We start from the raw sequence: 15,254 nt of genomic DNA, 5'->3' as shown, positions 1-15,254 counted from the left end.
TCTTTTATACTGCATTGTATTTTTTTCCTTTTGTAACAAAATATTTTTAAATAATAAATGGGGTGTGAGCTGTTTTTTGGATTCCGCATTGAATAGATTTGTTGAGGTGTCTGGGACACGGGCTGGGACTGATGTAGAGGCTATGGGATGGTGCTGAAGCCCCAAGTTCTGAGCTGGAATCGCAGGTCACCGGTCGGGTATGTGGTTGCCTGCGGTACACTAGGGGGCCTCTGGTGCAGATCTTTGCAAGTGCCCCCTTGTGGGTTAGCTTGCTTCCTTAGCCATCTAAACTAAGGGAGGAAAAATTCCAAGTCGTCCTTTACGCTTCAAGATTCCTAAGATTCATTCCCTGAGTTAAGTGTCCTCCCCTTAGAGTTCAGTTCTGATGTTCTCAAGTTCTGGGTGGGAGGACTCTGCTTGGAGTCAGGAGGTATGTTTGCCCCCCCCCCCCCCCCCCCCCCCCCCGCTTACACCACCTATGGACACCACCTGTGGACTGTGGGCTGAGACCCACCCATAGCTGTTCTGCCTTCCACACGGCATTGTTTTAAGAATCTGAGCAAACAAATGTGAGCAGGTTTTAGAAATTGGACTATGGTCTAAACATCGGGAAAGTTTAGCAGTGTTGTGGGAGAGTTTGGAATTCCAGAAAGCTTCTTGTAACTAAAGAGCTTACATGTATAAGAAGATGAACCAGAGACCAGGTGATACATAATGTGTGCTTGGACCAACAAAGGCAAGATCAGCATAAAAGCAAGAAACCTTCAGAGGGAGAGAAAGCCCCCAAAGCTCTACGACCATACGCAGTGTGTGGGAAATAAAGAGTGGGCTCTCAAGGCAAGTTTGATGGTTCCAACCATCTCGGTTACATGTTGTGCTTGCTTTTTGAAAAGCCCATTCTTGGGCTGCATCTACATCTACATGAAGTCTAGAAATCTACTTTTTATGTTCTAGATGAATTTCATGTAAATTAAATTGTGAGGACTGGTAGTTTAGACATGTAAACACATTCTTCATTGAAGAGTTACCATGGTGTAACAAAAGGAATGATCTTTGTGTTACTCTTAGTTCAAACCCCAACTCTTTTTAAGCTGAATGCCCTCAGATACAGGTCGACTTAACATTTGAGTTGATCTTCTGCCTTGTAGGATCATGGTATGGATTAAGTCTACTCTGCCAGGCACTGGGTAAGTATTCGTCTCCTAGACACTGCTGCCATGGTACAGAGCCAGAAACCTGAATCTGTGTGTCCTAAGTGTCTCCTGTACTGGGCCAGACCTCAGCCTCTAGAGAAGTTCTAGCCATGAGTGTGAATATCTGAGCAGGTCTAGAATATCTCTACCAGCCTGTGTGACCAAGGCCTGCTCCTTTACTTAGGTCCTCTCTACTGTTCCAGAATGTTGATCCTGTCTAGATGGACTGTAAAGTGGCTTCCCTTGGCATTCAGTGAAGATAGCATCTGACCACATTAACCCTGAAAGACTATGCTCATTCCCATCCTCTGCTGCCTCAGTTTCTGTTGTAGGACGTTCTACCCTGGCTTGACTCTATCTTCACGTGGTGGCTCCAGCAAGCACCAGGAAGAGTGAACACCCATGAAACCATCTGCAAGAAGCACAAGGCACTAAGCTCCTGGAGAACCATGAAATCAACAAGAGGACTTCTGCTCTAAACCTGTTTCCAACCACTCATTTTCATCCTCAAGTGGTACCTGCTGAGGAGTGGAATTTACTTGATCTAGACTGAGACTCCAAGGACAAGATTTTTAGATTTAACTGTTGGTAATCAGTACGATTACCTGGCTGTTACTTTCTCTAAGCCTGCAAAGTGGGGGATTAGATCCTTTTCTAAGGTCCCTTTTAATTTTAGGTCACTTCTAAACTTCCAACTGAGCCTTTCAGTCATTTATCTGTGTTGCCAGCAGAGTGACCTTAACTACTGAACCTCTAAAAGAAATGGGGAGGCCATGGAGAACAAGTTCCTGTCTAGCTTGATGCTAGCAACGTCTTTAAAATAAGCTAGAGAGGGCAGCCCCAGTGGCCCAGCAGTTTAGTGCCGCCTTCAGCCCGGGGTGTGATCCTGGGGACCCGGGATCGAGTCCCATGTCAGGCTCCCTGCATGGAGCCTGCTTCTCCCTCTGCCTCTCTCTCTCTCTCTCATGAATAAATTAATAAAATCTTAAAAAAAGAAAAAAAGCTAGAGAAAGCAGCAGTGTGAGCTGCAGAAAAGGTTTGTGACTGAAGTATCAGGGAAGTACCTACTGGATTTTTGGTTACTGTTTCGTAGTGGATTACAGCTGTCTACTACAGTTCTTGGATAGACCCCAAAAGCAGCCAGGAGTCAAGAACACAGAATTTGTGGAAACCAAAATTATCAGCGCTTTGGCCAGTAGAGACCTTCATAGGCTGAGAATGAGCTCCATCACGGGAAATAAGCAGAATTAAAAGCCAGCATGGAAATGCTTAAAGACCAATTAACTTTTGACTTTGAGCAAGAGCAGATAGTCTAGGATTCCCCTGACAGCAGAGGGGCCATATGGCTCAAAGTTTTCTAAAGTGGAGTCTGTCATGGCTCCTGGTGGCTTTTTGGGGGGAAAGAAAAAAAAAGCCACTACCAACCAAGATGAGAAATAGTTTTAAAGACAGTTACTTGGGGGGCAGCCCCGGTGGCTTGGTGGTTTAGTGCCACCTTCAGCCCAGGGCGTGATCCTGGAGACCTGGGATCGAGTCCCACGTCAGGCTCTCTGCATGGAGCCTGCTTCTCCCTCTGTCTGTCTCTCTCTAATAAATAAATAAAATCTTTAAAAAAAAAAAAAAAAAAGATGGTTACTTGGGGAAGGGAATGAATGAATTATATGCTCATGTGGGGCAACATTTCCCCAGTTTTAAAAAAAAGTTCCTTTTACATTAACTTGAAATTTTAAAATAAATGACAAAAAAAAATACTGGCAAGTTTTGAATATGCTTTTTCTAATTATTCATGCCTCACTCTGGAAAGCTGACTATCATCTGTAAGAGGAATGAGAGAAAAGCTGGCTTTGAGGCAGAGGTGAAGAATATAAGCAGTCTTTTACTGGATGACAGGCCTGAAGAAGATACATAAGTTAACAGTGCCTTTAAGGATTAATTTAGGCTAGAGCTGAGAGGAGAAAATCACTGCCTTCGTGTCTGCATAGGATTGCTAAGCACAGCCTGAAAACAAACCACTGGCTAGGAAAGTCCCTACCTTCCCTTGGAGTGGATAGAATTCTAGGGATAGGTGCCAGAAGGAAAAGGCTTCAACTCCCATGATGGAAAATATACATTTATTATAAAATAATGTTTGTTTCATGATGAGAGTAGAAAAATAACACTATGAGCCGCTAAAAGAAGTTCTGGAGCTCAGTCTCAGAACTGAAATGAGAGGCTTTTGCATCACCCTGGGAGCAAAGCATCCGGAGGCTCTCTGCCCATGTGACAGGTATGGCATAGCATACACGGGGAGGATGTGGCTCTGGTTCTGCTGGAAGCCCAAGGAGCCTCCCTGGTCCACACAAGATGCTCTGGCCACGAGGATCAAAGAAAACTTGAGGTCAACAGAGAACTGGTTCTGAGAAGGGCCAGGACAGGACAACCTTGCCCCTCCCTACACTGCAGTGTAGAACAGTCTCTTAGGTTGATGGTCCTGGTTTAGAAGATGATGCCCAGTGGCCTTATGCTGTTTGCTGCCCAAATGTCTGTGTTGAGGAAAAGCTGCAACCTGTCCCAGGACAACTTGACCCACCAGTTCTCATTGATGTGGCTAAAGACCAGAAGAATCTGTGGTCTCAGCCCATAAGGGCTGCTGGCTGAAATTTTTGTATTTCATATCCTGTCCATACTGATGGCAGAAAGAAAAAAAAAGAAAATGTTAAAAGACCAGTGAACAAGAGCAGCTGGACTGAACTGTTCTGTATTTCAAGCCTCTTGGCCCCAAAGAACAAAGAGAATGTCTTCCCTAAGTAACCGTCTACCCTGAGTAGAAAAAGCAGTCCCATAGGCATCCCCTTTCCCCTTGAAAGTCCTTCAGACCCCTCAAGCTTCAGAAGAACAATGAATCCCTCCCTAGGATGAGCTGGGAACCCAACCCTCAGGTGACAGGAAAGAACCCTCAGCAGCAGTACCTGGAGAAAGCAGTCAGGGTGAGCACCTCAAGCAGCAGCTCTGAACCACAGAAGAAGAGCAAGATGCTGTTCATGATGGCTTCCAGGCGGAGCACGTAGGTCTGCAGCAGCAGGTAATAGGAGGCCATCATGGCAGATGGGAAGGTCAAGGCCACGCTAAAACCAAGTGGCATCTTTCGCTGGCAGAGGTTCCCCTTTGTACCTGTCAGATACAGCCCATGGAGTCACCTCCATGTGGCCTGCTTTCCCTGGGCTCAGAGAAAAGGTTGAGGGAATGGGATGGGATGGACTGGCAAGGCAGAGAAAAATTATCCTGAATGGGGATGGGCAGATTTATAAAGAGGGTCCTAGCGTGCTAAAAATGAAGGGCTTTGGAGGTGTCACAGGACGGAGTCATTCACTCCAAAGGTCCTGCTTCAAGTCTGGCTCCCACTCAAGGGACAACAGCTTCTTTACTCAGGGAAATTTTTTTTTTTTTTTTTTTTTTTTTTTTTTATTCATGAGAGAGACAGAGAGGCAGAGGGAGAACCAAGCTCCTCGCAGGGAGCCCAGTGTGGGACTCGATCCCAGAACCTGGGATCACACACTGAGCTGAAGGCAGACGCTCAACCGCTGAGCCACCCAGCCATCCCTATATATATATTTTTAATTACAATATATAATCATTGAGCATCTTTCAACTAGGGCAGCCCCGGTGGTGAAGTGGTTTAGTACTGCCTGATCCTGGAGACCCGGGATCAAGTCCCACATCGAGCTCCCTGCATGGAGCCTGCTTCTCCCTCTGCCTGTGTCTCTGCCTCTCTCTGTGTGTCTCTCATGAATAAATAAATTAAATCTTTAAAAAAAAAAAAAAAGAATCAACTAACATAAATACAGAAAATAATTTTAGGAAATATAGAAACTAAAAGACCCCATGGCTCCCCACCGGAGATAACCATTATTATAGAATGATGCATACTGTTCCAGGTTTTTTTATGTCTGCATACTTACATATTACTCTTTATTATTACAAAAATAGAATTAAAAAATAAAAATAGAATCACACTCTACATACTATTTTCAACTTGTTTTTTTTCCCATTTAATGTATCTTTTCACATATAACTACCTTATTCTTTTTTTAATGGCCATGAACAATTTCACGGAAGCAAGTCCATATTTTAACTAATCCCCTATTGCCAGATGTTTAAGTTGTTTCCGATTTTTTTTTTTTTAAGATTTTATTTATCTGAAAGAGCGTGAACAAGCATGAGGTGGGGAGGGGCAGAGGCAGAGGGAGACGCAGACTCCATGCTAAACAGGGAGCCCAATGAGGCTCAATCTCAGGACCCTGAGATCATGACCTAGCCAAAGGCAAATGCTTTACCGTCTGAGCCACCCAGGCACCCTCTAATTTTTTTTTAAGATATATATATTTTTTAAGTAATCTCTACACCAACTTGGGGCTTGGACTTACAACCCAGAGATCAAGAGTTGCACACTCCATGACTGAGCCAGCCAGGCACAGCCCTCTAATGTTTTGTTGTTACAAAATACGTGGCCATAAACTTTCTCCTATAGATACCTTTGCATATCTATGGAAGTGTTTGTTTCTTTACCAACCAGTTTTAGATGCGTAATTGTTATGTCTCAGAAAAAAATACAAATTTTAGGGGTGCCTGGGTGACTTAGTCACTTGAGGGTACGACTCTTGATTTCAGCTCAGGTCATGATCTCAGGGTCATGGGATTGAGCCCTACATCAGGCTCTGTGCTCGGTGAGGAGTCTGCTTGAAATTCTTTCCATCTCCCTCTGCCCCTCCACCCCACTCATGCCCTCTCTCTCAAATAAATAAATATTTTTTAAAAATAATACAAATTTTACATGACAAAAATTTAGCAAAAACAATTATTCTAACTTATATTCCCAAAGAGTGTGGAATAGAAAGACCTGGTGCCCATACCCATTACAATACTGGGTATTTGGAAATCTTTCTAATCTGATGGATGAAATTATTACCTTGTTTCAATTTGCTTTTTATTAATGAGTTTGGACATTTTATCATGATTAATGATTCTCTGTAATTATTCTTATGTGAACTCCCTATTAGTGTCCCTTACCAATTTTTAAAATTAGGTCATCTTTAGTTACTCCTGTGAGCCTTCTATCTTTGTTACATATGTTGCAAATACTGTTTCTTCTCAGCCTGTGTTTTAACATTGTTTCCTGGGATGAGATATTTTCTAACTAATAAGGAATCTACTCTGGATCTGGGAGGATAAAAAAATTTGTCCTAAAGAAATCCTGTTCAGAGAGAAGAGGGGACCTTAGTGCTTTCTTGACTGACATATACTGCCCTGAACATGGAGTTATAGTCAAATCTATTCTCCTAAGCAAGCTAGTAATAGGAACCAGGCAGGCTCTCATAGCACTTGGGAAGTTAGGAAGAACCTATCTAAAATCTCAGGTGACTCAGTTGGTTAAACATCTGCCTTCACCTCAGGTCATGATCCCGGGGCCCTGGGATTGAATCCCAAGTCAGGCTCTTTGCAGGAAGTCGGCTTCTCCCTCTGCCCCTCCCCCTGCTCATTCTCTCTCTCTCCCTCTCTCTCTCTAATAAATAAAATCTTAAAAAAACAAAACAAAACAAAAAAACTCATGCTACTGCCCACTTCTGTCTCTACAGAGCAACAAACTAGTAAAGCCTGACCCAGAAAATGAAGCAGCTTGAAACTTCAGAGAGGGAGTAATGGGACATTCCATCAGATCCAATCTCTTATTGTGAAACTAGGTTATGTACCTCTTGTTAAGTTACAGATAGCAGTCTGTCTGAGAAGGAATGGAAATATTCTCTGGACAACACTCACCAAAAAACAGTCGAATTACTTCAATTCCAAGGTAAAGGAGAAGCATCACCACATCCAGTACTAGATTGGCTGTTGGATATGGTAGGAGGAGAGCTGCCGACACAAAAGCCAGAGTTTGCAAACATAAGAGCACCCACAAGAACTCCCCCACACTTGGGAATAAAGAGGGCATGAGTCTTATCAGCTTTCCATGAACTAGTTAGTGAGATGTGGACAGGATCTGTTAGCCTGCTGCAGGGTATGTTAACTCAGTGTGTGTTAATGATGAAAACACTTCTCTAACTAGCAGTAAAAAGGAGCAACGAAAAGGACGAAAAATAAGGCTCCTGATGGGAGTTGGCTCTGGCTGGGCTGAAGTGGGGAAGGGATGTTGGGACAAGATTAGTCAAGCCCCAGGCCTTACCTTTATACAGAAATATGAAGAGTTCCAGGAGAAAATAGGTAGCATAGTACCACCCGTTCAGAAAGAACAGGATTTCCAGCGGGGTGGAGGACAGCCGTTTACCTGAAAAGACGAGCACAAGTGAGAAGGATGTGCGAGACGGCGTATCACTCTGCGCTCCGAATGGTTTTGTGCCTAACTTGAAGGAAACGAGGTCGCAGCTGTAGGGAAGGGCCTCTTGGGGGTACTTCTTATCGCTGATAATGAGGGTGTGTGCGTGTCGGGGGCCTCCTTAATCCGCTTCTTTCCCCGGAATCACGCCAAACCCGACTCTTGGCTTCGGGGTGAAAGTCTAAGATCTCATCCCGTCGCTGCGCGCAGAGGCCAGCACTGGCCTGTCAACGACACACAGCAGGTTCGTAACCGAGCCGGCCTAGAACAGGCCCAGCCCGGGGTTTGGGGGTTGCTGAGACCCGCAGCTCGAGACCTCAGGCACTCGATGGGTGAGGCTGCGAAGCCCCACTCTACACAAGCGACGAGCGACATCCCTACACCCGGAAACGAAGAGTTCAGGTGAGCTCCAACGGGGAGAGAGGGGCACCGAAGGCAACAGGACCAGAGACACACACCTCCAGAATCTCACCTCGCGACGCCATCTTCTGTCCCCATGGAAACTGCGTGCGCGGCCACAGCCGTTCCCAGAGCAGCGAGGCCCGGCCGGAAGCGGGGGATGGAGCGCCCCCCGCTTCTGGCCCCTCTGCCCGCCCGCGGCACTCTATGGTTCGCACGGTCCGGGGCCGCCTCCAGGCCTGCCGCGCCTGCGCGGGGAGGGGACTGGGCGTACGCGGGCCTCGCGGTGATTGGGGCCAGTCCCGGCGCGCGAGGCGGTAGCCCGCGTGGCTCGGGCAGGGGCGGTTCTCGATTCCCCCAACCCGAGTGACGGTACATTGGTAGAAGCGGTCAGTTGTGGCGGTCTGGCCGCAGGAGTAGTAAACAGGCCGTAGCCCCACGAGTGAGAAATGGTCTGCGCGACCGTGCTCAGCACATGAGGAGCGGTCCTCCGTGCTGGCCGACAGCAAAGCGAGCCAGAACCCGCGCTCCCTCCGCGGGGCACGGGGGGCGCCAACAGGGGACGTGATCACCACGTGACGGGGCCGGTGCGGGAGGAGGGGACGCGCGCCGAGAGGGCCCTACCCGCGGCTGGGAGCTGAGGTTTCCAAGGAAGCCTGGAAACCGTCTGGAGCAGTAGAAGCGGGGTTCACTACCCGCAGGGCAGGTGTCAGGAAAAGGGTTTCCAGGGGACCCAGGCCAGGTTGGCTGTCGATCCGCGGAGGGGCCCGGCGGGGCAGGCAGCCGGTCGGTCGTTTGAAGAGAGGTCAAACAAGGACAGCGCTGTGCTCCTCGCCAGCTGGGATGGAGGTGGGGCAGCTTTTTTCTTCTAGGCATAAAAGGTGAGGAGCAGAAGCGATTCCAGGCACCTGGAGACAGGGATGGAGAAGTCCTACCCCCAGGCGGCCACAGTCTGAGAAGCCGAGAAACCACCTGGTTTCCCTCCCCTCTCCTCTGCGCCTTCCTAGCTCCCCCTGTGCCTCCCATCATTGGCAGAACTTGCAAGCAGATTTTCTTCAGTAGCAGTGAGCAAAACACAGTAAGGTGGGGAAAGGTGGAAAGGGGTCTGGTGGCAAACAGCCCTCCTTACCTCCACTTACGGACCTCCACTACCCGTGGAATAAGAGACATTAGGCAAGTTACGACTTTGAGCCTCAAATGGTCCATCTCTAAAAGGAAGATGGGTCAGCTGCTCTGTCTTGTACTTAAAGTTCCTTAGGGGGAACACAGCTACACCCACTCATTTACATGTTGCATACAGCTTCTGTCATGCTATTGGTTAGGCTCAATAGTCACCAACAGAAACAACGTGGCTTCTATCTAGCCTTGAAAACTACCATCTGGCCCTGCTCACCCTTTTCATAAAGGATGGCTAGGAGTAAACTTGCCACAACTCAAAGTAGATGGTAAGACCGAATTGCTCCTGGCACAGCAAACAGCAGGAATGGCAGGACAGCAGCCTGGTTCTCCTGCACCCAAGTCCTATGAGTGACAATGAGCCCAGATAGTGGTGCACACAATGGATGATGCCACATTTGAGAACCCCAGGGTAAGGGCTCAGCACCTTTTAAAGCAAGCAGCTAATAAGCCAGGGTCCCCGGGGGCAGGAGCAATTATGGTGTAGTCTTTTTTTAAAAAAAATTATTTATTCATGAGTGACAGAGAGAGGCAGAGACATAGGCAGAGGGAGAAGCAGGCTCCATCATGCAGGGAGCCTGATGTGGAACTCGATCCTGGGTCTCCAGGATCATGCTCTGGCCTGAAGGCGGCGCTAAACCACTGAGCCACCCAGGCATCCCTACAGTGTAGTCATATATAAGATAAGAGGTTAATATCCAAAATATATAAAGAACTGGGATCCCTGGGTGGTGCAGTGGTTTGACGCCTGCCTTTGGCCCAGGGTGCGATCCTGGAGACCTGGGATCGAATCCCACGTCGGGCTCCCGGTGCATGGAGCCTACTTCTCCCTCTGCCTATGTCTCTGCCTCTCTCTCTCTGTGTGTGTGACTATCATAAATAAATAAAAATTAAAAAAAACCAAAATATATAAAGAACTTATGCAGCTCAATAACAAAACAAAACAATCCAATTAATAAATGGGCAGAAGACATGAATAGACATTTTTCCAAAGAAGACATAGAGATAGCCAATAGAAAAATGAAAAGATGCTTAACATCACTCATGAGGTAAATGCACATCAAAATCACAGTGAAAAAAAAATCACAGTGAGATATCACCACACATTTGTCAGAATGGCTATTATCAAAAGAATGAGAATAACAAATATTGGCAAGGATGTAGAGGAACAGGAACCCTTGTGCACTGTTGGTGGGAATGTGTCTTAATGCAGTCACTCTGGAAAACATGAAGGTTCCTCAAAAAATTAAAAACAGAAATGCTACATGACCCAGTAACTCCACTACTGAGTATTCATCCCAAGAAAACAAAACCCTAATTTGAAAAGATAGATGCATCGCTGTGTTCACTGCCACATTATTCATAATAATAGCTAAGATATGGGGACAAACTAAGTGTCCATCAATGGACATCTCCCAATGAGTGGAGAAAAGAAGATATGCTGTATATATTCAATGGCGTATTACTTGGCCATAATAAAAATGAGATCTTGCCATTTACAACAACATGGATAGACCTTGATGGTTTTACGCCAAATGGAAATAGGACAGAGAAAGACAATTACCATATGATTCCACTTACATGTGGAATCTAAAACAAAACTCAACTCCTAGAGAATAATTTGATGACTGCCTGAGGGGAGGGTGGAAGGGTGTGTGGAGGACAAAATGGGTAAAGGCATCAAGAGGTACAAACTTTCAGTTATAAAACAAATAAGTCATGGGGATGTAATAATGTACCTCATGATGACCTATAGTCAATAATATTGTATTGCAAATTTGAAAGTTGCTAAGAAATCTTAAAAGTTCTCAAAAAGATTTCACCATCAATATGTTAAATAAGGCCTTTTTTTTTTTTTTTTTGCAGATACTCTATCAGTTTAAGAGAGTCCCTTCTCTTCCTAGTTTGCTGAAATGTTAATGATACATTTTATTGAATACTTTCTCTGCAGCCCTTGAGATGATCCTATGATTCTCCACTTTATTCTGCGAATGGGATGAATTACATGGATTTTCAAGGGTATAATTAAGCTTGCATTCCTGGGAAGAAACTCATTTGCTTGTGATATTATGCAGAAAAGAGTTGACATCGCAGGCCCGAGACTACTATCCTTAGGAAGTCCTACTTGCAAGATTGGCCTTTGGCTGATGTCTGGAACTTTGGTTTCAGAAGTGTTTCCACCTATCCAAAGTGGCTCACTGTGCCTAAACTGTTTGTACAAACTATGTGGTTTATGCTGAACACCTGCTTCCTTCTGGGAGTCAAATTTTGGTAAGTACATGCTAAATAGAGGTTGCTTATGTAGCTATCCTCCAATAAAATCCTTGGACACCCAAGTCTCTTACCTGGTAGACAACATTTCATACATGTTATCACAACTTATTGCTAGAGACATTAGGCAAATCTTAATGTAATTCCACTGGGAGAGGATTCTTGGAAACTTGCTCTTCTAGACTTCACATTTTCTTTTTACTGACTTTAGCTTTGTATCATTTCATTATAATAAATCATAGCCAAAGTATGCTGAGTCCTGTGAGTTCTCCTAGCAAATCAGTGAGTCTGGAGGTGGTCTTGGGGATGTTTAGTAGCTATAGTACACTTTTTATATATCATTGAATTTCATTTGCTAATATTTTGTTCAGGTTTTTACATACATTATGAGAGAGATTGGTTTGTAATTTTACTTTCCTGTAAGGACCTTGTCAAGTTAGGCATTAAGGTTAAGTTGGGCACCTGAAATGAAGTGAGAAATATTTCTTCTTTTTGTTACATGAAGGAAATTGTGTAAAATACTTTATTTCTTTAGAAGAAGGATTCACTGATGAAGCCACCTAAACCTGGATTTTCTTTGTAGGAGATTTTATCATAACCAAATTTCTTTAATGTATACTTGCTTTCAGATTCAGATTTTCTATTTTCTGAGTAATGTTTGGAAAAATTTGTGTTTTTAAAACATCTTCCCATTTTTATACATTTTCAAGTGTGTTGATGAGAAGTTTCTCATAACAGCCTCATGTTTTTTAATGCCTACAGGATATATAGTGATAGCCCCTTTTTCTTCCTGACTTTTTTCTTGATTATTTTTTTAAGATTTTGTTTTTTCTTGGGCAGCCCTGGTGGCGCAGCAGTTTAGCGCCGCCTGCAGCTCAAGGCGTGATCCTGGAGACCCTGGATCAAGTCCCACGTCAGGCTCTCTGCATGGAGCCTGCTTCTCCCTCTGTCTCTGCCTCTCATTCTCTCTCTGTGTCTCTATGAATAAATAAATAAAAAATCTTAAAAAAAAAAAAAAAAGATTTTGTTTGTTCTTAAAAAAAAAAAAAAAAAAGGCAGCCCGGGTGGCTCAGCAGTTTAGCACTGACTTCAGCCCAGGGTGTGATCCTGGAGACCCGGGATCAGTCCCACGTCGGGCTCCCTGCATGGAGCCTGCTTCTCTCTCTGCTTGTGTCTCTGCCTCTATCTCTGTGTGTCTCTCATGAATAAATAAATATAATCTTGGGATCCCTAGGTGGCGCAGTGGTTTGGCGCCTGCCTTTGGCCCAGGGCGTGATCCTGGAGACTCGGGATCGAGTCCCACGTCGGGCTCCCAGTGCATGGAGCCTGCTTCTCCCTCTGCCTGTGTCTCTGCCTCTCTCTCTCTCTGTGTGACTATCATAAATAAAAAAAAAAATGTTTAATTAAAAATAATAAATAAATAAATAAATAAAATCTTAAAAAAAATTTTTTTTTGTTTATCAGAAAGAGAGAGAAAAGAGCAGAGGGAGAGGGACAAGCAGAATCCCAGCTGAGTATGGAGCCCAGCACAGGGCTCAATCTCACAACCCCAAGATCAGGATCTGAGCCGAAATCAAGGATTGGACACTTAACCAAGCAAGCCACCCAGACGCCCCTTTATCGATTATTTTTGATAGGTGTTTATCAATTTTAGTAATCTTTCTTAAACAACTTCTGGTTTTTCTTCACTCTATATTTGTTTTCTCATAGATTTCTGCTCGTCCTCATTTCCTTCGTCCTAGTTTCTTCAGGTTTTACTTGGTGTTCTTTTTGAGATGGAAACCTAAAACTTACCTTTTCAGTCTTTCTTCTCTAATATTTGTTTTAAGGTTATAAATTCCCCTCTACATGCTAATATGGCTGGATCTTGTAATCCAATGTCCTGCTAAATCAAACTAACGTATAATTGTACTGACTTTTTGTTGATCCTTTAGGATTTTTTATGTTCATGGTGATCATTTTCTTTCTTTTCTTTTTTTTTAAGCTTTTATTTATTCATGAGAAAGAGAGAGGCAGAGACATAGGCAGAGGAAGAAGCAGGTTCCCTGTGGGAAGCCCAATGTGGGACTCAATCCCAGGACCCTGGGACCACGCCTTGAGCCGTTCAACCACTGAGCCACTCAGGCATCTTTCATGGGGATCATTTTCAATTAAGGACAGTTTTACTTCTTTTTTTTTTTTTCAATATGCATACCTTTTGGAGTGTCTGCCTGGCTCAGATGGTAGAGCATGTGACTCTTGATCTCTGGGTCATGAGTTCAAGCCCCACATTGGGCCTAGAGCTTACTTTCAAAAAAACAAGCCTTTTTTCTTTTTCCTTCTCCTACTGCTCTGGGCCAGCTAGTACAATATTGAATAGAAGTAGTGTGAGCAGATTATCTGTGCCTTTTCCCCAATTCTAGAAAACATTCAGTCTTCCACCATTGAGTGTGGTATTTCAGAGATGGCTTCTACCAGCTAAGGAAATTTCTCTTCTTAGTTTATGGAGAATTTTCATCGTGAATGGGTGTGAATTTCATCACAGCTACATCTATTTAATGATCAAATGCCTTTCCTCCTTTATTCTATTGATTTGGTGAATTTCACGTATTGATTTTTAAATGTGAGACCAACTTTACATTCCATGATAAATTCCACTTGGTCATGATATGTTGTTATTCTTTTTACATTGCTGGATTCAATTTGCTAGAATTTGAAAACGGTTTGCATCTATGTTCTTGAGGGATATTAATCTATAGTTTTGTTTCCATGTGAAATATTTGTCAATCTTGATATCAGGGTGTCATAAAATGATCGGAATTGGGAAATGCTTCTCTTTTTCTATTTTCTGAAAGAGTTTATGTAGGATTATTATTTCTTCTCCAAATGTTTGATAGAATTCATCAATTAAGTCATCTGTACCTGAAGTTTTCTTTAATGGGAAGGCTTTTCATTATGAATTCAATTTCTCTTTTTTTCTTGAGCCAGTTTTGGTGATTTGTGTCTTTTGATGAATTTGTTCATTTCATAACACTTATCAAATTTATTGGCATAAAATTGACTATCGATAACCTTCTGATCCTTTTAATATGCATAAGATCTATAGGAACATTCCCTCTTTCATTTTTTAAAAATATTTTATTTATTTATTTATTCATGAAAGACAGAGAGAGAGGCAGAGACATAGACAGAGAGAGAAGCAGGCTCTATGCAGGAATCCTGATGTGGGACTTGATTCCGGACCCTGGGATGATGCCCTGAGCCAAAGGCAGACGCTCAACCACTGAGCCACCCAGGTGTCCCAATAAATAAATCTTAAAAAAAAAAATTGTTTTCTAATAAAAGCTGCATTGTAGGCATTTTAATGTTTTCTTTTCATTATTATTCAAAGTACTTTCTAATTTCCCTTATGAATTCTTCTTTGATCCATGGATTCTTTACAAGTGTATTATTTAACTGCTAAATATTTAGTGTTTTCCCAGTGTGGCAACTATCAATATACTGCCCCTCAGCTCCAGATTCACCTTTCAGCACCTATTCTGGGGTAGCAGACTAGACTCTAAGAATTTCTCCCTTGCAGTGAGCATGATGATAAGATGATACTAGAAGGATACTGCAGGAAGAAGGGCTTTCCTGGTTCCAGTATGCATCTGCTCTTGCTGCGCAGTCTGTCAGAGATGTGTATGTGGGGGGACATCCAGTGGTGCTCTGCCCTAGCTGTGTGCCAAGAGTGGAGGGTCCTGCAGCAATCCTCTAGCTCCAGCCCAGGTTTGGCGACAAACTTGCCAAAGCCTCACCACCTGCAAAGCATCCAGCTCCCTCTGTACTCCTGCCCACCAGCTCAGCTTGCTGCATCCCAGAGGGTGTTTCCCAGAGGTTTCCTGATATGG

General features: G+C 44.0%; 2 protein-coding genes across 8 annotated transcripts in view; both read right to left on the bottom strand.

Annotated features, from left to right (window-relative positions):
- Positions 1-3,287: 3,287 nt before the first annotated feature.
- On the bottom strand, positions 3,288-8,299 carry TMEM216 (transmembrane protein 216). The gene is made up of 5 exons (XM_025987399.2): positions 8,012-8,299; positions 7,390-7,491; positions 6,987-7,079; positions 4,142-4,343; positions 3,288-3,858 (listed from the first exon to the last, which is right to left on the bottom strand). The coding sequence occupies exons 1-5, from the start codon at positions 8,022-8,024 to the stop codon at positions 3,843-3,845; spliced, it is 426 nt and encodes a 141-aa protein (XP_025843184.1). The 5' UTR covers positions 8,025-8,299; the 3' UTR covers positions 3,288-3,842.
- The window catches only part of TMEM138 (transmembrane protein 138), a 26,701-nt gene continuing 14,734 nt past the window's right edge, over positions 3,288-15,254 (bottom strand). For 4 of the 7 annotated variants that reach the window (XM_072758211.1, XM_072758213.1, XM_025987397.2 and 1 more), the window contains exon 6: positions 8,299-8,869. In XM_072758211.1, the coding sequence (XP_072614312.1) occupies positions 8,407-8,869 (463 nt within the window). In that variant the 3' untranslated portion in view covers positions 8,299-8,406. Of the gene's footprint in view, positions 3,859-4,141; positions 4,344-6,986; positions 7,080-7,389; positions 7,492-8,298; positions 8,870-15,254 lie in introns of those variants that run through there. The other 3 variants (XR_012001614.1, XM_072758214.1, XM_025987396.2) reach the window with 3 other exon arrangements.

The sequence above is a fragment of the Vulpes vulpes genome, chromosome 5 (assembly GCF_048418805.1).
Source record: "Vulpes vulpes isolate BD-2025 chromosome 5, VulVul3, whole genome shotgun sequence".
In the NCBI taxonomy this organism is placed as follows: Eukaryota; Metazoa; Chordata; class Mammalia; order Carnivora; family Canidae; genus Vulpes; species Vulpes vulpes.
This window is presented reverse-complemented; position numbering and strand designations above follow the sequence as displayed.

Bases quoted from the DNA above. Each gene is read 5' to 3' on its own strand.
- TMEM216 (XM_025987399.2), bottom strand. The intron at 7,080-7,389 runs GTAAGGCCTGGG...TTGTGTCGGCAG, and splicing joins CTTCATATTTCTGTATAAAG to CTCTCCTCCTACCATATCCA. The intron at 4,344-6,986 runs GTGAGTGTTGTC...TGTATCTGACAG, and splicing joins AGTAATTCGACTGTTTTTTG to GTACAAAGGGGAACCTCTGC.